Below are 23437 nucleotides of genomic sequence, written 5' to 3'. Positions count from 1 at the left end.
CCAATTCACTATCCCAAAGCCCACCTCTGAAGGTTTTATTTTACACCTAACTCTTCCACTCCTTTCCTTCATTTTGTTTGAGCATCCCCTCTTTAATCATCCTCAGAGCCATACATTGCTGTTTCAAACAGCATTTAAGGCTCCAAGATAAATTACATCCAAATCCCCCATTTACCTTACTACAAATATTCAACAAATATTACTTCAAAAATATTAATATTACTTTCTATAAAAAATTAGTTCCCTCTCCAAAGAATCTTTGGTATCATGCACAAAGTTTTGTAGATTATCTAATTCAGGTTGTCTTCCAACTGACCTACAAAATGTCATTAATGGCTGCCATTTATTAAATGTTTTTTGCTGCCAAACTTCACAGGTGCTACCTCATCTGGTAACTCAAATGTTTACCAACTGTTCTAAAATTCAATGGTGGGTGAGGGCCAGAGAAGACCAAGATATTCAAAGACAGCTGTAACTGAAGGGATTTTATTGTGACAAAATTCCACTTCCTATAAAAATAATTTTGGCTACTCTTTGATATTAGCAAAGAGTAGCTACTCTTTGCTACTCACTGGTACTATTAAGAACCTCCACAGCAAAACTAAACTCTTTTAGCTAACAGCCTTTCCAATGTTTCATATGTTATTATGCTACCTCTCAATCTTCTCTCTACAGAATTAACAACCCCGGATCCTTAAGATGACTCAGAATTCAGGATCTGGTCTTAACACTGTCCTGGCCCTAAAGCAGACCAAGATTGCAAGAGGTTATGTCATGCTTTTATCCATTTATCACTTCATTTTCTACAAAGAGTACTCCAAAGAGGAAAGTATCTAGCTGTTTATCTTTAATTTTGAAAAAGGGTAATACCTAGTATTTGAGAAAATTTTTTTATTTTCTTCTTACTTTCAAATGATTTCAGTTTCTTAAATATCATATACTATGCATTATCTAACACTACAAGAACATGAAAAAGATTTTCTAAAAAACCCACTAATTCTTAAATTTTTGGCTTCTTGCTCAGGTATAATAGCTGAAAGTGTTCTTTTCAAATACAAGGAAATAGACAATTAGAGCAACAGTGATGATTCATGTGTACAACTCTTAACAGCTGTACCACAACCCTATTTTACATAAAAAATAATGCAATAAAGTAGCAGTCAGGTGGAAAGAACCTGAAATTAGGAGACAGGAGGCCTAGGTTCTATTCATCTTTGCTACAAACTAGCCTTGTAAACTTGACCTCTTTAGTTAAAGTGTCAGTCGCTCAGTCATGTCCAACTATGGACTATAGCCCACCAGGCTCCTCTGTCCATGGGATTTCCCAGGCAAGAATCTTGAAATGGGTTGCCATTTCCTCCTCCAGGGGACCTTCCCAACCCAGAGATCCAAACTGGGTTTCCTGAACTGCAGGCAGATTCTTTACTGTCTGAGCCACCAGGGAAGCCCTGACCTCTTTAAGGGATCAATATTTTCAACTATAAATCTAGGAGAACAGACGATGGATTAAGGAGTAAATGTGTCTGACAACAGCAAACACTCTCATATTTAGGATGCTGAACACTATCATTGTTTAATTCCTATGGGGAAAAACTTTACTCCAAATCTTTTAATTCCTTTTCTAGTTGAAATGATTTCCCCTAAGAAAATAAAACACATGAATTCACTGCAATTATGTAAACATTTAAGTGGTATATGTTATACTTCACAATTGTTACAGGGGAAGCACGCGTTTTGTTTCACATGAATTTTTTAAATTACATTACTCACAGTTTTTTCTCAGTATAACATCATTATTATGAGCATAGTATTTGGATCTGAAGTGCCCAGACTCAAACCCCAACACCTTATCAGCAGCTATGTGACCATGGGCAAGTAACCTTAACCTGTCTGTGTATCTACCTCCTAAGATGGTGGTGAAAATTACATGACTTATTACACGTAAAGTGCTTGGACCAATGGATGATATATAAATCACTTGTGGTAACTCTTATCACGTGATTTCTTAACTTCATACAGTCAATCCCTTAAAATATGGCATTTAGAACACATTTACACAAAAAGATGATCACTTTTAATTCATTGAGGCCATTATCCAAAACGAGTGTAGCTTTAAATGTGGCTCTAATTTTAAGACATGTAAACAACAATAACAAAAAAGGACATTTACCAAAACTGAAGAGAAAATACTGCAGTTAGCCATGAATCTTTCAAAAATGTTTCAAACAAGTGAGATTCAAGGCAAATTTCAAATGTAACAGACACATGAGAACAAACTAACTGACAATATGAAAACATAACTGGAGAAACTGTTATCATCTGTTGGTTACCTGGAAGTGGAATTGGCATGCCAGGAAGGGGAACACGAAACGGAGGTACCATGACTGGTGGAAAAGCAGGGATTGCTGCTGCTGGCTGAGGCACTGAATGCGGAACAGCAGGAGGTAACGTCTGGGGGTGCGGCTGAGGAACGGTTTGCACAGGTGTGGCTGTAGGAGCAGGAGTTGAAACACTAACTGTAGGCGTGGCAACTGAAACAGCAGAACTTGGGGTCTGATCTTGTGTTGTGGGTGCTGATAAGAAATAAAACAAAAATATGTATCACTCGTTCATAAACGATTTTACTATACTCATTCATCATTCACTCATTCAGTATTTAAGGGCCCATTCCATGCACTGAAAGGTATTTATAACAAGGTCTCTGTCTTCAAGAAGCTTGAAAATAGTTAGATGAAACACAAATAATAACTAAAATACAAAGTGAGATGGGATAAATGTACAGGAGTGTGAATCAAGACCCAAAGACCACTTCTACTGTGAGACGGTACAGAAAATTTCATACTGTGATGACAGGCCTTGAAAGATTATGATTTTAACAAGGAAAATGACAAAGTGAAAAGAGAAAATAAGCAAGTGGTGAGAAAACTGAGTAAAAGCAAAGAGTAGGGGACAAAAAGGACTTGTTTAGAAAACAGAAGGCAAGCAGTTAACTAGTCAAACACTAGGCATATCAACAGAACCAGTAAATTACAGCTGGAAAGGTAGGCAAGAAGCATAAATTGGGAGGCCTTGAACACACAACTTATGAGTTTGCACTCGACTGGGGAGGGAAAGGGAAGAACTCATGTAAATGCAGAGACATAATCTAAAAGAATGAACACCAAACTGTATCTGTATATACCCTTTTATTTTTACTACACATGCTTCAGAGTTTGATTTTTCTTTTTTAATAAGAATGCATTCACGTGTTATTTATGTGACTTCATGAATGTAAAAGGGATGAGTGGAGGCAGAATGAAGGTTTCTGAATGAAAGAGTAATAATCACTGTTCATTTGATGAATTAACCTGGCAGATGCATAGGAAGAAAAGGAAAAACAGAGATGTGAAAATCAATTTCAACACATCTGAAGTTGTCCAAGAAAGGAAGAACAGAGGGAAAAAGATATGCAATAACTAATGACTGACTGGATATGAACAAATGGAGTAAAAAAAAAACGGGTTTCTTTGTAATTATTTCAAAATAAAAAGGTTAAAAAAAGAGGGAAAAAAAAACCACTCAGGTTTCCAATGTGAGACCAGGAGAATGTGAAATTCAGGATAATCTGGTTCTGCTAATACATTCTTTTTTAGATATGAAAAATAAAAACATTTCACCCCTGGTAATCGCACATAAAATCAAATTGTGACTCTCGAAATATACAAAATTCATATTTCTCTCCTTTAAAGTTTCAGTTCTCAAATATAATATTGCACAGAACTAAACCATCTAGTTCCAAAACAAAATTTGTTTTTATAATTCATTGGTAACAAATACGTCATCTTTATCTTGACAGAAGGAAAAATGTCAAACTTTACCTATATTGGACGAAGAATGAATTCATCAAATTTATAAATAAAACAGTGCTTTCCCAACCTTTATGCCAATTTTATTCTAAGGGAAAGCACACTGTCTAATGCAAACCACCCAATAATTCAACTGAAAAATGTGTCACTATCTTTCCTTCAGCTCCTAACAATGAAAAACTCACTTAGGCTGGGAAGATGTGTGCAATTTCATACTTGTTAATGAGGGACTCACCTTGGCTAAATAGACAGCAGGGCCAAACAAGTATCTTCAGGGGCCCAGGAATGAATTGGTGGTCTAGCATAGACCTAGCCTTAGGGTACAGTATCATATTAATATAATTTTATAACAGTGTGAAAAATACAAATTACATGCAACATTTGCCCAGTCCCATACATATACCATTTATCATTTGTAATCTACTGCAATGGCTGAAAATAAATCTAGTTATTTCCCAACTTCCCTGAGAAGTAGGATTTCATCAGCATTTTTCACAAATTTGCACAAGATAAAACGAGTTTAGGCTCAACTGGGGTTAAAATATAAACTCCTTAATTTTCAGTTCCATTTACCCAGATTTACACTGCAGTTAATAGAATTACATTTTTTCAAAGTATTATGGTAATAGTACTTAGTAATATTTGTTAAAATTATGATATAAAGTACTGGAATCAGGAAAATGAGTTAGAAAGGGATCAAATTTCAAGGGGAAAGGTACACCAATGGAGATGGCAGAAAGTATTCACTCATCCTCTTGCTGAAACAGGATTTTCTGAATTTGATTAGGGGCCGGGAGTCATGACAGAAAAGGGACAAAGGAAATAAAAGAATTAAAATTAAATGAGGAGCTGGGAGAATGGTAGCTAGGACTTTATAATAAGTAAATTTCTATTAGCTTCATTTGCTAAAATGACTAGTGTAACACTAGAACTCAAAATATACTACTAATCCAGCCTCGGACCTTAACTAAAGACAAGTGACTGCCTCTAAGAGATGGAAAAAGAATTCTAAGAATTATAGTAAGAATTATACTAAGAATTATAGTATGGTAACACTTCATGACTGAATCAAGCGAAATAAAAATAGATGTCAGGAATACTGAAAGACAACATCAAAACTGATGTTTAAAGGCAGTAAAAAGAACAAGATTTCACTGTTTTGTTCTTAGAATAAAGACCTTCCTTTCTATCACTGAAGAGTATGCAAAAAAAAAAAAAAAAAAAAACACAGGAATTCTGAATAGAATGGTTAATAACCACAAGACACCTATGGGCCTACTGATAGACCATTCCAATACAGAAATGGAATATATAGAGAACAGTTCAAAGTTTTTGGCTATCCACTTTCCTTAACAAATACTACGGATTCTCTTTCCGAAGAAGACAGGGAAAACAACAGAATCAACACAGAGCCTCCCCCACAGAACCACAATGCTTTTAACGATCTCCGTCTCCCATTTCGACCAAAAGTACCCCATAAAAACTGGCAGCTTTTTGCCTTGCCGCACAGGTTTAAGAAACATTTGCCTATAAAAAGGCAAAGATCCTCAACCAACTAGCTGGTATCACTGCTAAACTTCTAAATTTTCAGAAGTCAACATAGCTACAGAAGAAATCAGACTAATAAAGCATTATTTACATCTTTCTATTAAGTATATTTTCTCCCAAGCTATCTGAAAAATATCAGATAGGGCCTTTAAAAAAACTGTCTCCCTTACACAGGTACCTTACTACTTCAGTTACTACTTGTGTAAATAAAATCAAATTTGAATTTTTAAAATGACTAGATTTCTCTTATTTCTTATAAGGTAATATACACTAATAATTCCCTAGTCCCCAAAGCTACTGGGGGAGGGAGAAGAGTTTCTTTTTTCCCCCTTATTCTCACCTATTATCCAGGTAGGAAAAGACTCTTAGGATTGTAATTCCCTTATAAGGATAACTATGTATCTTCATATCATATTAAATAATCAAATCAATAAAATTATTTAAATATTTGGGTGCTCAATCTGAACCTGCAGAATAAGTACTGTATTTATATATTTAAAAAAAATAAACCCAGAAATAGTATCATAAATATTAATGACAGTCTTTTAAGCAAATTAACATTCTTCTCTCCTCATCCCTGAAGTCTATTCATCACTGCTAATCTTTAGAGAAAAGACGTACCTTTGGGCTTCTGTGATTTCATACCTGAAAGTTCTCTTACCTTTTGGACTGCTTCTAACTCAAGTCCTCATTACATCTGCCTGCACATCATTCCGAGACCTAGCTACCTTTAAACAAGATTACTGCAAGTTTTCCTAAGTTTCCCCAATTTCAACATTAACCAGAAAATGAGCACAAGAAAAAAATCTTACAGAATACTAAATTTATACAAACCACCTAGCGCCTGCCTGCCTCACTTATCTGCCTGGTTCTTAAAACTCTCCATAACCTGGTCTCTTATTCAATATATTACCTAATAAAAAGCCTCCCACCTAACAATCTTACAAACTATATTTACCGTCATTTCCTGACCTATGTTTCCCCCATCTGAAACACCTCTCTGAAATTTTGAACCTATTCAAATCCTATTACACACCCTTTATGATCCATCTCAATACCCATGTAGTCCACTCACTTGTCTCTCCGTTTTCTTGAATTCTTATATCTTCTAGCTTCGCTGTATAACTCTGCACACTATTTTCTAATTGTTTCACATGCATTTTTCTTGCCTCCTCAATTAGAAAAACTGGAAACTCTGCAAGATAGGGGCCAAGACTCACACTTATTTTGCAAATCCACAGCACCCAACATTACTGTTGGCCAAGTTGAACAGCTAACTCTGCACTTTTCCAGTTTAGCTTCATGAATTTCAATTGAACAAATAATTTTTTCTACTAATATAAATTTCTGTTCTTTTTAGCCAAAAGTCTTAATGTCAAAAATGTATTTTAAATAATATCAAGGATAATACTTAAACTAGGACCATATGGGAATGCATTCCTACTTGTCCATTTCTCTAGTCCCTAAATGAAAACACATGCTGACCAATACTCACTTGATACTGTCTGCGAAACTGAAGAGGCAGTTGTGGTGGTGGAAGTGGTAGAGGATGGGGTTGACGATGATGCTGAAGTAGATACTGCAGGCGCTGGGCTACTGGTCGTAGGGGTGGAAGCACCGACTGCCTGTGCTTGCACTTGCACTTGCGCCTGCACTTGCGCCTGCGCCTGGGCCTGGGCCTGGGCCTGCGCCTGTGCTTGAGCTTGTGCTTGGGCCTGGGCCTGGGCCTGAACCTGCGCCTGGGCTGCAAGCATAGGTGTCAGTTCTGACTGCTGAATAACCTTAACTCCATCTGGCTTGGTCCATGCAGATTCACGTGTCCGAGCATTATAATAATAAACCTGCAGAAGAAGCAAAATCATCAGTTTCAAAGAACCTGTCAACTATCATTTATAAATAATACAATGATATTTTGTCTTAAATAGTATTTTTTTAAAAACCTAGAAAAGAGAAAGTACATCAGAATCAGCTGTTCATATGAGATTATTGGTAATGTTTCACTTTTTCCTTTTCCCTCAATTTTCTATAAAGAGCATACTGTATTTTTAACACATCAAAAAAGGAGAACCAAGGCTATGTTTTGTGCATAGTTAACACAGCAGATCTAAGACCGCTATCCTTAGAAAGCCATTGTCCACCATTCCCTAACTGATAGGAATGGCTCAACTACTTACGCAAACAATGCAGTTTATGCTCTATACCTGCCTTCCTTCTAAAGTCTGGAATTTGGTAAGTGTAAGGCAGATGGTACCAGATATGGGACCAGTCCCCAGTGAAAACCTTGATTCCTCAGCTCAGGATAGCGTCCCTGGCAGACAACACTTTACCAGTGTTTTCACAATTCCATGGCACAGGAATTAAACACACTCTTATGAGACTCCAACTGAAAGGACTCCTGAAAGCTTGTGCTTGGTTTCCTCCAGACTCCGCCCCATGCACCTTTTTTTTCTTTGCTGGTTTTGCTTTGTATCCTTTTTCTATAATTAGTCATAGCTGCAAATACAACTACCTGCTGAGTCCTGTGAGTTCTCCCAGTAAACACTAAACCTGAGAGCTGTCAGGGGACCTAAGGTGTGTATTTAAAAACACAGGTTTCAGAATCACAGGCAAACCTATGATAGTGCTCCAGGCCACCTTACGTCTGTGCAGAAGTCCAACCAAGTGAACCTTTCCTAGAGTCCTGCCCTACCCTGGCTTACTTGAGTTTCATTCTTAATTGGCAAGGATATAGGCACTGATTTCAATCTGCCAAATTCCCAGGTTTTACTCTTCTGTCACCAAGAAGATAACAACCTAAATACATTTCATAATTTACCTTCCCATCTGGAGTTTTATTTTCAACCCATATCTCCTCAGTAGGAGGCAGTGCTGGAGTACCAGGAGCAGTCACGGGAGGCATTCCTGGTGGAAACATCATACCAGGAGGAGGAGGCATGGTTCCCATGGGTGGAGGCATGAAAGGTGGTCTCTGTTAATTCACAAGAAGTAATGTCACTTGTGTTTGTCTTTTTTCCTTCAAATTATTACTAAATTCTACCCAAAAGGTAAGGCACTGTAAGAGAAATTAGCTTTATAGTCAATTCAAATACATTTACCTAGGTTGTTGTGTAAGCAAAGTTTTTCTGTAATAAAAATGATTACTAAACAGACTAGAAGAAAGTATGTCAAGATACTAATAACAGTCATCTCTGGGTTGTAGAATTATAGGTGAGTTTTGCTTTATTATTTATACCTTAACTGCTATTTCATATATTGGGCACTACATTACTTTCAGAAGAAAAAAACTGATTCTCTTAACACCAGCCACCCAATGCCTTGACAGCTCACCTACAACAGGAACCAACAAACTATAAGAGAAATGTTATTTTACAAATAACAAGTAATAACTTAAAAAGAAAAATCAGATATACCTAACCTTTTATTCTCTTTTCCTATATGGAAAAAATTATTAGCTAGGAAAACATTTATTTCCTAGTTTTCAAATAATAATAATGTAGCTCACCAAAGATGCTAACATTAGTAAGTTTAAAAGATACAGTAAAATCATTATTCACTTTACTTTTGTGAAAAGAATCTAAATGGTATATATTACAATTAAAAAAATAAATCTCCCGAAACCATTACTGATTCAACACTATCCCTCATAATTCCTTCAATGATTGCTGACTCAACCCAAGATCCTGAACCAAAGAATTTAACTGTAACTGCTATATCTTACTCACTAAAGTAGAAAAAAGGTCTGCAATTCTGAAAACAGATTTTGAACAGGGATTAAAAGATTTCCTCTATAATCTACAAGTAACATTAGAACTTAATTATCCAAAGCATCTTAATCTGGATAATGGAATTGACACTATGCCAATAATGTGAAAGTTACTTTTTTTCCTAAAAAAGTTTTCTTTTCCATACTCGTGTTTCTAGATTCAAATGACTGTCTTTCAAGCATCAATCAGCACACAGGCCCATGTTCTATAAAATATTCATTCCAAATATATGCTACACAGTATCTGAAAATCATTTGGATTTAAAGTAAAATCACACAATGGTCCATCAAGACCAAAAAAAGCATCACATTAGGAAGCATCCCATTACAACATCTGATATATTTCCATTAGAGGGTTACATTAACCCATTACATTTTATAATATTCCACAAAGAGGTTTAACTCTTAAAGGCACAAAATAGAGTAAATTCACACGTAACAAGTTATACCACAGTCAACAAGTCAAAAAGTTACTTCATATTCTAATTCTAAAGAAAATATAAAACCATTTAACTGTTTAAGAGGGCTAGGGGGAAAGGAGGGACAGGCTTATTCTAGGAGGGCAACAAAATAACTAAGCAAAGTACTAAAATCTGGTGTTTCTGCCATACACACAATTCTATCAGAGCTAACATCACTTAAATAGTACCTCATTATCTCTATTTTTAGTAAATTCATTCTTGATTATCTAAGCTAACAGAAGGCATATGATACTACTGTATTTGGTTTCAGAACTGTATAGGTTAAATAAACGGAAAACTCAGAAACAGTCAAAAAGAATATAATCTCAAAAGTAGGTATTTGAGAGTTGATACCTTCATAACTTCAGTAAAGGATATATGCTTCAGGCTAAAACACTAGGAAAATTTTCATTTAAGGAAATTTCACAAAAATTCTATTTCTAAAACTGTGAGACATTCATATTTTTTCCTAGGAAAGGAAAAAAATTAAAATACTGTGCTTACAAAATGTGCTGATGGTCACATTCTAGATTCTATACTAGGGATCATTCATGGAAAGAATTCTTCAGGAATATATAAATATATATAAACTCATTAGTAATGTATATCATTGAAAACAAACTTCCCTCTCTTTACACATAAGCTTTCAAATATCATTTCCCATCAAGAAGATTATTAAAGACAACTGTCAGAGATGAAAGCAAGTTAGAACTACCTTATTCAATCCTAATATACATATTTTTTCATCACCATATAAATTTCCATTCTGAATTTCCATACTAATTATCATTATCAGTGCTTGTGAAGCAACACATTAGTATAAAGATGTTCTCTTTAGTTCTCATTCTCCTATAAACCCAAGAATACAAGTTTTATTCATACATACAAAACTCATACATACTATTGATACTAACACCAACAAAGAAATAGCTATCTCTACATTCTTTACCTGAAGGTGTGGAGGGCCCATAGGTGGAGGAATCCCTCCTGGAGGAGGCATTGGTGGCATATTAGGATCAAAAGGGGGACGTCCAAATGGGGGCCGAGGTGGTGGAGGAGGGCCTCGCATCATACCAAAAGGTGGAGGAGGTCGCATCAGAGGTGGTGGGCCTCGCATCACTGCGTTTGGTGGGGGAGCTGGGCCTCGGAACCTCAAGGCCTGCTGTTGAGCCATCCTGTATGGAAACCAATGAATAAAATTTTCTTTCTCAAAGTAAGAAAAATATAGCTACTAAACTCTGATTACATCAATTTTTAAAGCCCTTAAGAGCAAGCAGAGTTGGAAAGTCATCATTTTGTATCACTGTATCAATGGACACCAAATCTAGGAGGAAATGAGGGGGTTATTTGCATGGTCTTACTATATCTTTCCACATGTTTCTTACAATAGAAATAAGGATAAACAAAACACTATGCAATAGAGAAACTGACCTAACACAACTGAGAGGGACACAATACCACCTATTCCAAGCAAGAATGTTTAACCTCAACATAATGAGTTATTAGACAAACACAAAATAATGTTCTATTACAAAGGGGGGAGCAGGGAGTATATTCTTCAGAAATGCTGTTATAAAAAGAAGAAAAAAGGAAAGTTGTGGAAATGTTCTAGATTAAAGGAAGCCAAAGAGACATGACAATACAATTCCAACTCTAGACAGGATACTAAACTAGAGAGAAGAAATATGATAAAGAACATAATGCATTAACAGACAACACTGGAATAAAGACAAAAGATGACTTTTTATCAGTGCAAATTTACAAAGGAGGTAACAGTGCTGTCCCAGAGAAGATCACTATTCTCAGAAAACAAGCACTGGAGTATTTATAGGTAAAGGGCCGTGGTGTGTGTGACCCTTTACCACAAATGGTTCAGGGTAACAGAGAGCACATACGTGACCAAGCAACAAAGCAGAACAGGTAAAATATTAACATTAAGCATACTATTTTTGTTTTTGCAACTTTTTGGAACCTTGAAGCTACTTCTAAATACAAGGTTTTTATAGCAGGGGAGGCTAACAGCTTAAGACATAATTAGCATTCTCATATAAAAGGGAATGCCCCTCTGTACTGTACTGTACTGTACTTCTGTACTGTTTTCACCCCACCCCAGTCTTCAATCTCTAAACACCTTCTTTACTTTCTCCATGGCATTCAAACAGATAAGCAATATCACATTAGATGGTGTTCTCTATCTCCTAAGTGCCTTTTTTTTTTTTTAATAATGTTTTCACTCTTACAAATGCTTACTGGGCTTCCCAGGTGGTGCTAGTGGTAAAGAACCAGCTTGCCAATGCAGGAGACATAAAAGATCTGGGTCAGGAAGATCTCCTGATGGAGGATGTGGGAACCCACTCCAGTATTCTTGCCTGGAGAATCCCATGGACAGAGGAGCCTGACCTGCTACAGTCCACAGGGTCACAAAAAGTTGGACACAACTGAAGCAACTTAGCATTCACACAATCAACCTAACTCTGAAATAAGATTTTATCAACCTCACTTTACAGATTAAGGCACACAAAAGTAAAACAACTTATCCAAGGCCACACAGCTGGTTCAGTGGTAAAGTGAAGTGAAAGTGAAGTCGCTCAGTCATGTCTGACTCTTTGCGACTCCATGGACTGTAGCCTACCAGGCTCCTCGGTCTATGGGATTTTCCAGGCATGAATACTGGAGTGGGTTGCCATTTACTTCTCCAAAATTCAAACACAGGCGAAAGGCTCTTATATACTACACCATGCTGTCTATGTTAGCCCCTTTAGAGCAAGAATTGTCTGTCCTGTTCACCTTTATATCCCCAGCACATAGTTATTTATGCCTGCCCATAGCAGGGCTCAGTAGTATTTGCTGAATGAACCAATGAATATGTAGGTGATACTGTACCTTATAAATAGGGTATGTAGAATCTTATAAAAATCTTTACTATAATATGCCATAGTGAATTTACTGAGCACCTATCACAGTCTACCTACTAGCTACAATAATTCTCTCCATTATAAACATGAAATTTACATTCCAGTGCTCAGGAGAAGATTAACAATTATATCCTCATGTGCATCTGATAATAATCATTCTGACACTCTCGCCTCACCAGATTCTTCCAACTTTCCTACATTTTTCAACCCTGTGCTTAAGACTACCCTTTCAACTTTCTCTAAATTTTCCACATCGTAGTTCAATTCAGACATTAAAAAAATCCTAATAAAAGAACCAACTTGCCTTCTAGGAGAGCACAAGGATTGTAAACACATCCAGAACTACTATACCAAACATATTTCACCAAATCTGCAAATCATCCTACACTCCAATGGTAGAAGTATGAGTTAAAAGCAGTGACTGCAGAAACAATAATCAGCCTTTTTCAAATTACACGCACTCCCAAAACGCTGATGGGTCACTGGTACCGAAGCAATGTCTTAACCTTTGGGACAGGAAAAATCTTCACCAAGGAAAGATATTCCATCTCAGCCTTCAGCTATACATTATTTCTTTCTTTTGAATGTCACACTTTCTAGCTCTAACTTGAAGTTAAGTATTTTAGGCTCTAAAACCATGGCAAGTCAAACCAGGGCTCTGCCTTCTGTTTCAGGCTTCTTACCTATTTTCTGAACCTGAATATACTCAGATGTAAGTGAGGGGCAGTGGGGACAGAAATGAAACCTCTCTCTCTGTTTAATAAGATAATCCCCGTGAAACATTTAGGATGGTACCTGGGACACAGTGAACTATTTTAACCATCATTACTTTCATTCTCCCACAAAACCTAGCATAGTACTCTACCTGAAAAGCTAGATGCTTTCAAATGTCTGCAGTGAAAATGCTAGCAAAATTCACATCATTTCCTCTATCGACAGCCTCAAGCTGCCATTTTCTTATGTCAGATATGTATATCACACGTGCTGAGCTCTTTATATGCACTTTATCACAACAACCTTACCTGCAGTGAGGTTTAAAGAAGCTAATGAAGTACTTGGAACAGTGCTCAGCACATTTTTATTAATTATTATTGCTGTTACTACAACATCAGTATAGTAATAGTAGCAATCAAAAACCATAATTTAGTGACTACTAAAATTACCTTGTTAAACAGTATTAATATTAGTAGCAGTATTAATATTATTATAATCATTATTAGCAGGCTCTATATAACCTGGCCCTTGCTGATCTCTCTACAGACTCTAATCCTTTTGATCAACTACTTCATTACCCTGAAGCCTCTGCACTTGCTTCCTCTGCCTGGGGTGCTTTCCCCCAGAGCTTTATGTAACAGACTCTCTCATTCTTCAGTTAAAGCTCAAAGTTCTTTCCCACCTTAGTCTCTCCCACCTCCTTTCTATCTCATTATCCAATCTGAGTTTACAACTATGAGGTAAATGCTATGAAAAAAATCCTCACATTTATTTAGTTTTATATTACCTATACTCACTAGTATTTTCTCTTTAGTATATTGATGTCTCCCAGAGCCCAGAAGGCAGGTGTTCAATTACTGTTTTAATAATGAGAGTGAACCCTAGGTATTTTTTCTATACCAAGCAGTTATAGGGACATTATGTACTAAGTCCATGTACTTAGTACATGTACTAAGTCTTTCAATCATCATAAAAACTCAATGAGATAAGTTTGGCACCGGTTTTACAAAGGGAACTATAGCACAGAAAAAGAACTTGTTTCATGTTAGTTAGTGGTAACACCAGCGTATTCTTATTCCCAGTGTACAGTTGAGGAAATTCAGACAAGCACCTTGTCATAAGTCATAAAGCATTAATAAGTAAATAAAGGCCCTGGGTAAAGTATCTGTACCAACATGACTCTAAAAGTTATCTTAATGATCCTTACTCATAAAGGAATAGAAAGGTATTTGGATCTCCAAATAAATCCTGTTGTGGATTATTCGCATTCCTACCACTTTGGATCTTTACGAAAATAGAAGCGTACATGCATGAACAGAAATGCAGAAAAGATTTTTTACAAGAACAAATTATTTCCCTAGAAGTACTATATCTAGATATGCAATCTTCCCAATGGTAAGCACTGCAAATACTTTAGCACAATGGAGCAAAATTTTTAAATGCTGATATATGGGAAGCAAATTATAAAGTAGACTAAGTGAGGAGACCTAGGTTTTAATCCGGACCCAGTGACTTTGTGTAGTCTCTTCACACTTGTAGGCTGATTTCCTCATCTGATGTGGTTAGTTTGAAATTTAGATCAATCTTAATTAGCATGGAAGCTCCCAGAGGACAAAGGATTTTAGTCCGGTTCAAGACTACTGCCAGCACCTAGGTCAGTGACTCTTATATAGCACACAATAAATGTGAGTCCAATAAATGGACCATCTCTAAATCTCCTATAACAATTTATTTACGATATATATACCTGAAAACCTGATTCGTGGGGCACTATGACGGTGACAACACCATAACGTATATTCAGAATACAAATGCAAAAAATTAAGCCCCAATTTCTGTACTCAGAGGCCACAAAAAACTAATTCCTCTTAAACCATGAGAAACGCTAAAATAAAAGTCTGTACCACATGCTGTGGAAGGAATTTCCAACCCCAGAAGTTAAGGCATGAAACATTTGCAAGAGAACACCTAATTTAAAGCACTATTCAAATCAGTTTTGCAGCAGCGTCTACACTTACTATTAATAAAATCTAAAAGGCTACTCACTGTAAAACTGAAGAAAGATACTCTCTTAAATGCAAAGTAATGTTTCCAAATCAATCCATAAGGCTAGCTTAAGTACCTCTTGAGATAAGAATCAGGTATAACCCTTTCATCACTAAATACTAAACGACCCTGGCAATGCACTCTGATCACTTAGTATTGAAGTATATACGTGGGGTTTAAAGATTTGAGATCCATCCCTGAAATAAGACTTTATTCCTGTCAAACTAAAAAATTTTTGACAACATCATCTCAAAGACATGATTTTTCCCCCCTGAAAACTTTAGTAACAATACCCAGTTTCCTTATACAATTTTATCTGGAGCTCTAGACAATGCTAGAGTCATCATAACTTATTCTACTCTTCCTCATTCTCAAAGAATGACAACGGGCACAAATCAGAATGGGGGCTAAACATCTGAAATGCCATTTTTTTCCACCCAAGAAAAAGATAAAGTATCAAACAGACGTAAAGCTCTGTACCTCGTTTTCCCTAAAAACCACTGATTAAAGACTTCTCTCTCCAAGACAATTAAAAATTCCAGAGGCAGCCCAGAAACCAGGGCGAGAAAGGTCATTGCTGCCGTCCTTAGGGAGACAGTGTGGGCAGACGACTAGAAGTGAGGATAGAAAAGTGCAGGCTCCCAAGCCTGGCTGCCTGCGTTCAAGCCACTTCCTGAAGCCAAGATTCTACCAAAGACACCTGGCTCTACGTCAGTTTCCTCACCTGAAGGATGGGCAAGTCACTTAACTGAAGGTGGCTCTTGCTCCGGGGCCTGCAAAACCAGAAGAGCAACTACTCCAAAAGGTGGGTGTGAGGATCACAAGAGAAAACACTAAGGAAAAGGCTCTCTGGCTCTCGGAAGCACGAAACAAATGACTGCCGCTATTGTTACTCCTCATAAACTCGGGATAAGGGATCAAACGATGAGAAAGGGAGGCCGCGTGAAGTTAAAGGAAAGCAAGCGACGTGGGCAAAAAGGAACCAGGCGGACGCGGGGACACCAAAAGGCGGCGGAGGACGTGAAGAAGGCCGAGCCAGGGCGCCGAGGAGTTGCCCCGCGGCATGGAGGGCTTCAGGGAGGAAAACTGGGCCCGCGGCGGCGCCAAGCCGGGAGTCAGGCTGAGGGCCGCCCAAGCGGAGGCGGACTGCGTCTGAGGCGGGGCCCCAAAGCGGGAACCCCGGACCCAGCCTGTGGGCCGCAAGCTGCGAGGGGCGCCTGGGCCCCACGAAAACGGAAATGAGCGCCCCGAGAACCCACAGGAGGCCGCGGCCGAAACCCGGCCCGGTCTCATTCAAGCCGCCTTCCCTTCCCCCTTCTCCAACCCCATGCGGTCCGGGCTCTTGGCCGCCGCGCCTCCTCAGTCCACCCTCCACCTCGGTTCTCCGTGCAGCAGGCTTAGCCTCTGGGACGTCGGAGCGCCGAGATGTAAGGCGGAGCAGTGCCCTTACCTGAGCTCCCCGGGGTTGAATCGCTCACCGTCTCCCCCGTCCCCACCACGCTCCGCCATTACAGAGGGCCGCTTTCATCCACCCGCCGACTGGGCGTCCCCTATTGGTCGGGTGGATCGTCAATCCCGTGAGAGAAAGGCGGAGATAGCGGAGACTTGTGAGGTGATTTGTCAAACTCTCCATCAATCGCCGAGCTGAGGGTGGTGTCTGCCTTATTATTGGTGAAAGGGCCCGCCGACTTTAAAAGCGGTATGGAGACAGTCAGTTGATTGGTCGCTCAGAGGCTTTATGGGAAAACGAGACACTAGCAACGAGGAGCCGCCGGCGCCCTCTCGAGGTTAGCGAAACTAGGTCCTCCCACGTACGGCTAGGCCTGCGGTAGCCACGTGTCTGTCGGCTTCCAGGAAAGCCAATTGTGGGGCCATATTGTCCTCGTACCGGTCATATTGGCTCGGGCCTTGACCATTTCTATTGAGTGAGCCAATGAAAAATCGACCTGGGTCGCCGGTAAACCAATCACAGAGTTGTTGTAGAAACGAGCTATTTCCCAGATTTTTAGAATCTATAGAGTCCTAAGGGGCCACCAGTTTATACCCGTGTTATTAAATGATACATTACTAACCACAAGAATACCTGTTAAACTGTATTCAATAATTAGTTGCAGGCTGATGAGTGTTACAAATTGCTCTATTAAGTTGGGGGAAGGAAACGTCTTGGCAATTTATAATTTAAACCATACGTCCTTCAATTTTAAAGTATACTTGTGTAAAATTAGCATACCCTAATACTTCCCTGGTGGCTCAGAAGGTAAAGCATCTGTCTGCAATGCAGGAGACCCAGGTTCGATCCCTGGGTTGGGAAGATCCCCTGGAGAAGGAAATGGCAGCCCACTCCAGTATTCTTGCCTGGAAAATCCCATGGACGGCAGAGCCTGGTAGGCTACTGTCAATGGGGTCTCAAAGAGTCGGACACAACTGAGAGACTTCACTTTCACTTTAAATACCCGAGGAGTTCTGAATATTTATTAAACTTTTTATTAAAAACAAAAACCTTCGGATACTGGGGTTTCAAAGGCACGATGAAGAGGAATTCCACCATTCAGATAAAATCAGATCAGATCACTCACTCAGTCGTGTCCAACTCTCTGCGACCCCATGAATCCCAGCACACCAGGCCTCCCTGTCCATCACCAACTCCCGGAAGTAACTCAGACTCATGTCCATCCAGTCAGTGATGCCATCCAGCCATCTCATCCTCTGTTGTCCCCTTCTCCTCTTGCCCCCAATCCCTCCCAGCATCAGAGTCTTTTCGAATGAGTCAACTCTTCGCATGAGGGGGCCAAAGCACTGGAGTTTCAGCTTTACCATCATTCCTTCCAAAGAAATCCCAGGGCTGATCTCCTTCAGGATGAACCGGTTGGATCTCCTTGCAGTCCAAGGGACTCTCAAGAGTCTTCTCCAACACTACAGTTCAAAAGCATCAATTCTTCGGCGCTCAGCCTTCTTCACAGTCCAACTCTCACATCCATACATGACCACAGGAAAAACCATAGCCTTGACTAGACGAACCTTTGTTGGCAAAGTAATGTCTCTGCTTTTGAATATGCTATCTAGGTTGGTGATAACTTTCCTTCCAAGGAGTAATTAATTTCTTTTAATTTTAATTTCATGGCTGCAGTCACCATCTGCAGTGATTTTGGAGCCCAGAAAAATAAAGGCTGACACTGTTTCCACTGTTTCCCCATCTATTTCCCATGAAGTGATGGGACCGGATGCCATGATCTTTGTTTTCTGAATGTTGAGTTTTAAGCCAACTTTTTCACTCTCCTCTTTCACTTTCATCAAGAGGCTTTTTAGTTCCTCTTCACTTTCTGCCATAAGGGTGGTGTCATCTGCATATCTGAGATTATTGATATTTCTCCTGGCAATCTTGATTCCAGCTTGTGTTTCTTCCAGTCCAGCGTTTCTCATGATGTACTCTGCATATAAGTTAAATAAACAGGGTGACAATATACAGCCTTGACGTACTCCTTTTCCTATTTGGAACCAGTCTGTTGTTCCATGGAAGTCAAGAAACATCTGAAGTAACAGGCAAATTTGGCCTTGGAATATGGAATGAAGCAGGGCAAAGACAAATAGAGTTTTGCCAAGAATATGTACTGGTCATAACAAACACCCTCTTCCAACAACACAAGAGAAGACTCTACACATGGACATCACCATATGGTCAACACCAAAATCAGATTGATTATATTCTTTGCACCCAAAGATGGAGAAGCTCTATACAGTCAGCAAAAACAAGACCAGGAGCTGACTGTGGCTCAGACCATGAACTCCTTATTGGCAAATTCAGACTTAAATTGAAGAAAGTAGGGAAAACCACTAGACCATTCAGGTATGACCTAAATCAAATCCCTTATGATTATACAGTGGAAGTGAGAAATAGATTTAAGGGCCTAGATCTGATAGATAGAGTGCCTGATGAACTATGGAATGAGGTTCGTGACATTGTACAGGAGACAGGGATCAAGACCATCCCCATGGAAAAGAAATGCAAAAAGCAAAATGGCTGTCTGGGAAGGCCTTACAAATAGCTGTGAAAAGAAGAGAAGCGAAAAGCAAAGGAGAAAAGGAAAGATATAAACATCTGAATGCAAAGTTCCAAAGAATAGCAAGAAGAGATAAGAAAGCCTTCTTCAGCGATCAATGCAAAGAAATAGAGGAAAACAACAGAATGGGAAAGACTAGAGATCTCTTCAAGAAAATCAGAGCTACCAAAGGAACATTTCATGCAAAGATGAGCTCGATAAAGGACAGAAATGGTATGGACCTAACAGAAGCAGAAGATATTAAGAAGAGATGGCAAGAATACACAGAAGAACTGTACAAAAAAGGTCTTCACGACCAAGATAATCACGATGGAGTGATCACTGACCTAGAGCCAGACATCCTGGAATGGGAAGTCAAGTGGGCCTTAGAAAGCATCACTATGAGCAAAGCTAGTGGAGGTGATGGAATTCCAGTTGAGCTATTCCAAATCCTGAAAGATGATGCTGTGAAAGTGCTGCACTCAATATGCCAGCAAATTTGGAAAACTCAGCAGTGGCCACAGGACTGGAAAAGGTCAGTTTTCATTCCAATCCCAAAGAAAGGCAATGCCAAAGAATGCTCAAACTACTGCACAATAGCACTCATCTCACATGCTAGTAAAGTAATGCTGAAAATTCTCCAAGCCAGACTTCAGCAATATGTGAACTGTGAACTTCCTGATGTTCAAGCTGGTTTTAGAAAAGGCAGAGGAACCAGAGATCAAATCACCAACATCCACTGGATCATGGAAAAAGTAAGAGAGTTCCAGAAAAACATCTATTTCTGCTTTATTGACTATGCCAAAGCCTTTGACTGTGTAGATCACAATAAACTGTGGAAAATTCTTCAAGAGATGGGAATACCAGACCACCTGACCTGCCTCTTGAGAAATTTGTATGCAGGTCAGGAAGCAACAGTTAGAACTGGACATGGAACAACAGACTGGTTCCAAATTCCACCATTAAGGACCTCAAAATATTAAGCTAATGATAGAGATTTTTTTACTCAGACCTAGGGACTGAGTTCCCTAGGTTCCAAATAGGAAAAGGAGTACGTCAAGGCTGTATATTGTCACCCTGCTTATTTAACTTATATGCAGAGTACATCATGAGAAACGCTGGACTGGAAGAAGCACAAGCTGGAATCAAGATTGCCGGGAGAAATATCAATCACCTCAGAAATGCAGATGACACCACCCTTATGGCAGAAAGTGAAGAGGAACTAAAAAGACTCTTGATGAAAATGAAAGAGGAGAGTGAAAAAGTTGGCTTAAAACTCAACATTCAGAAAACGAAGATCATGGCATCTGGTCCCAACACTTCATGGGAAATAGATGGGGAAACTGTGGAAACAGTGTCAGCCTTTATTGTTCTGGGCTCCAAAATCACTGCAGATGGTGACTGCAGCCATAAAATCAAAAGACACTTACTCCTTGGAAGGAAAGTTATGTCCAACCTAGATAGCATATTGAAAAGCAGAGACATTACTTTGCTAACAAAGGTCCATCTAGTCAAGGCTATGGTTTTTCCTGTGGTCATGTATGGATGTGAGAGTTAAACTATGAAGAAAGCTGAGTGCCGAAGAATTGATGCTTTTGAACTGTGGTGTTGGAGAAGACTCTTGAGAGTCCCTTGGACTGCAAGGAGATCCAACCAGTTCATCCTAAAGGAGATCAGCCCTGGGATTTCTTTGGAAGGAATGATGGTAAAGCTGAAACTCCAGTGCTTTGGCCCCCTCATGCGAAGAGTTGACTCATTCGAAAAGACTCTGATGCTGGGAGGGATTGGGGGCAGAAGGAGAAGGGGACGACAGAGGATGAGATGGCTGGAGGCATCACTGACTCAGTGGACATGAGTCTGCGTGAACTCCGGGAGTTGGTGATGGACAGGGAGGCCTGGCGTGCTGCGATTCATGGGGTAGCAAGGAGTTGGACACAACTGAGCGACTTCATTTTCACTTTTCACTTTCATGCATTGGAGAAGGAAATGACAACCCACTCCAGTGTTCTTGCCTGGAGAATCCCAGGGATGGGGGAGCCTGGTGGGCTGCCGTCTATGGGGTCGCACAGAGTTGAACACGACTGAAGCGACTTAGCAGCAGCAGCAGCAGGGGCTTTCCAGTGGCACAGTGGTAAAGAATCTTCCTGGCAATGCAGGAGATCAAGAGACATGGGTTCAATCCCTGAGTCAGGAAGATACCCTGGAGTAGGAAATGGAACCCACTCCAGTATTCTTGCCTGGAAAGTTCCATGGACAGAGGAGCCTCGAGGGCTACAGTCCATGGGGTGGCAAAAGAGTGAGACAGGACTTAGCGACTAAACAACAAACCACCTATACCAATCACTGTCCTAATTACTTTCCAGGTACTATCTGTTTTAGGCCTCCTAAAAAGGCCTTTAGGATTTGAGTACTATGAACAGCCACAGTTTATAGATGAGACTGAGACACAGAGAAGTTAAGTAACTTGTCAGAGTTTACACAGCTAATAAATGGCAGAACCTGGCCGTAAACCTGAGATAGTACGGCAGCAAAGCCTCACTGCTAAACACCGTGATCCAAGAAAAACTGAAAACATATATGTACACAAAAACCTGTACACAAATATTCATAGCAGCATAATTCATAATAGCCAATATGTCTGAACAACTGATGAATTGATTTAAAGACATGGTATATCTATACAAGAGACAGACATGGTATATCTATATTTGGAGAAGGAAATGGTAACCCACTCCAGTACTCTTGCCTGGAAAATTCCATGGACTGAGGAGCCTGGTAGGCTACAGTCCATGGGGTTGCAAAGAGTTGGACACGACTGACTGACTTCACTTTCTTTCATATCTATACAAAGGAATATTATTAAGTCACGAAAAGAATTAAGTACCAAAACATGCTACAACATGGATGAACCCTGAAAACATTATGCTAGGTGAAAGAAGCCAGACACCAAAGGCTGCATGGTATATGATTCCATTTGATGAAATATCCAGAATAGGCAAATCCATAGAGACAGAAAGTAGGTTTTCAGGAGGAAGGAGTGACTGCTAATGAGTACAGGATTTCTTTTTGGATGATGAAAATGTTCTGAAATTACATAGTGGTGATAATTGTACAATTTGGTGAACATACTAAAACCTATTGAATTGTGTACTTAAAAGGATGAATTTTATTGTATGTGAATTATAGTATTTCAATAAATACCATGCTATACTGAATCTCAGTTAAATATTCAAAATTAACTAAGTATGATAAAATGTGATAATACCCAAACACAATTCTGATCATAAAATTTAGAGAAGGAAATTATGGTTAAAGTTTCACTAAATATGTAACACTTAAACAAAATGGAGCTTGAATGAGAGTGAATGGTTAGATCCCCCTTTTCAAGATCAGCAAACTCCAAATCCTGGCAAACTATTCTGAAAATAATACTCGTACAGATGACCCATGACAGACTAATCCCCACTGGTGGGGAGGGGCAGAGGGACAATCCTCAAAATAGATACCTCATAGAAAGATAGTCACTGGCATTAATAAAAGATGAAAACAAACTGTTAATTTGAATGAATGGAAGAAACTCCTTGGGGAGGGAGCAGATTGACAGCAATTGAATTATAGATCCTAAAACTTAGTATATCAAAGTGAAGTAAGAGACAGTGTTGGCTTAAGACTAATTAATATCATCAGGGCTCTAAGTCCTGGCTATAACATCACTCTTCAGAATTGACTCTTGAGAAGTGGTTCCAATGCTAAATCAGGTTTTTCTTTTTAATAATCACCATTTTGAACGCCTATTTTATACCCATGGTAGATATATACTTTTCATAAACTGTTTTTAATCTCTTCAACAACCCTTTAAGGCAAATGTATTGTCCCATTTTACATAGGGGGCCCTGAGGCTCAGGAGTGAAGACTCACCCAAGACTGTAGAATCTGTTTCCTACTTCTCTCATCTGGATGCTGGCATGTGTCACTTTCTCATGGGTTGTTCAACTGAGGACATACAACATGAGTCTCTTCATGGGGCTGATGACAACATGTCAGTTTGCTTCTCCTAGCATGACCAATTCAATAAAGAGAGAGAGAGAAAGGGAAACAGAGACAGAGA

The 23437-nt window shown here is 39.1% G+C and overlaps 1 protein-coding gene across 13 annotated transcripts in view; it reads right to left on the bottom strand.

Moving 5' to 3' along the window:
- Positions 1–16872, bottom strand: part of TCERG1 (transcription elongation regulator 1) — a 51872-nt gene extending 35000 nt beyond the window's left edge. For 4 of the 13 annotated variants that reach the window (XR_011567721.1, XM_070793750.1, XM_070793751.1 and 1 more), the window contains exons 1-6: positions 16743–16872; positions 10567–10792; positions 8209–8361; positions 6889–7234; positions 6469–6588; positions 2331–2573 (exon numbers count right to left, since the gene is read on the bottom strand). Coding sequence is in view for 12 of the 13 variants with exons in the window: in XM_070793750.1 (XP_070649851.1) it covers positions 2331–2573; positions 6469–6588; positions 6889–7234; positions 8209–8361; positions 10567–10792; positions 16743–16801 (1147 nt within the window). In the remaining variant the exon portion in view is untranslated. The remainder of the gene's footprint in view (positions 1–2330; positions 2574–6468; positions 6589–6888; positions 7235–8208; positions 8362–10566; positions 10793–16742) is intronic. The other 9 variants (XM_070793754.1, XM_070793755.1, XM_070793756.1 and 6 more) reach the window with 3 other exon arrangements.
- Positions 16873–23437: the final 6565 nt, after the last annotated feature.

The sequence above is a fragment of the Bos indicus genome, chromosome 7 (genome assembly GCF_029378745.1).
Source record: "Bos indicus isolate NIAB-ARS_2022 breed Sahiwal x Tharparkar chromosome 7, NIAB-ARS_B.indTharparkar_mat_pri_1.0, whole genome shotgun sequence".
Lineage (NCBI taxonomy): Eukaryota > Metazoa > Chordata > Mammalia > Artiodactyla > Bovidae > Bos > Bos indicus.
The sequence above is the reverse complement of the archived record's forward strand: the minus strand, read 5'-3'. Positions and strand labels throughout refer to the sequence as shown.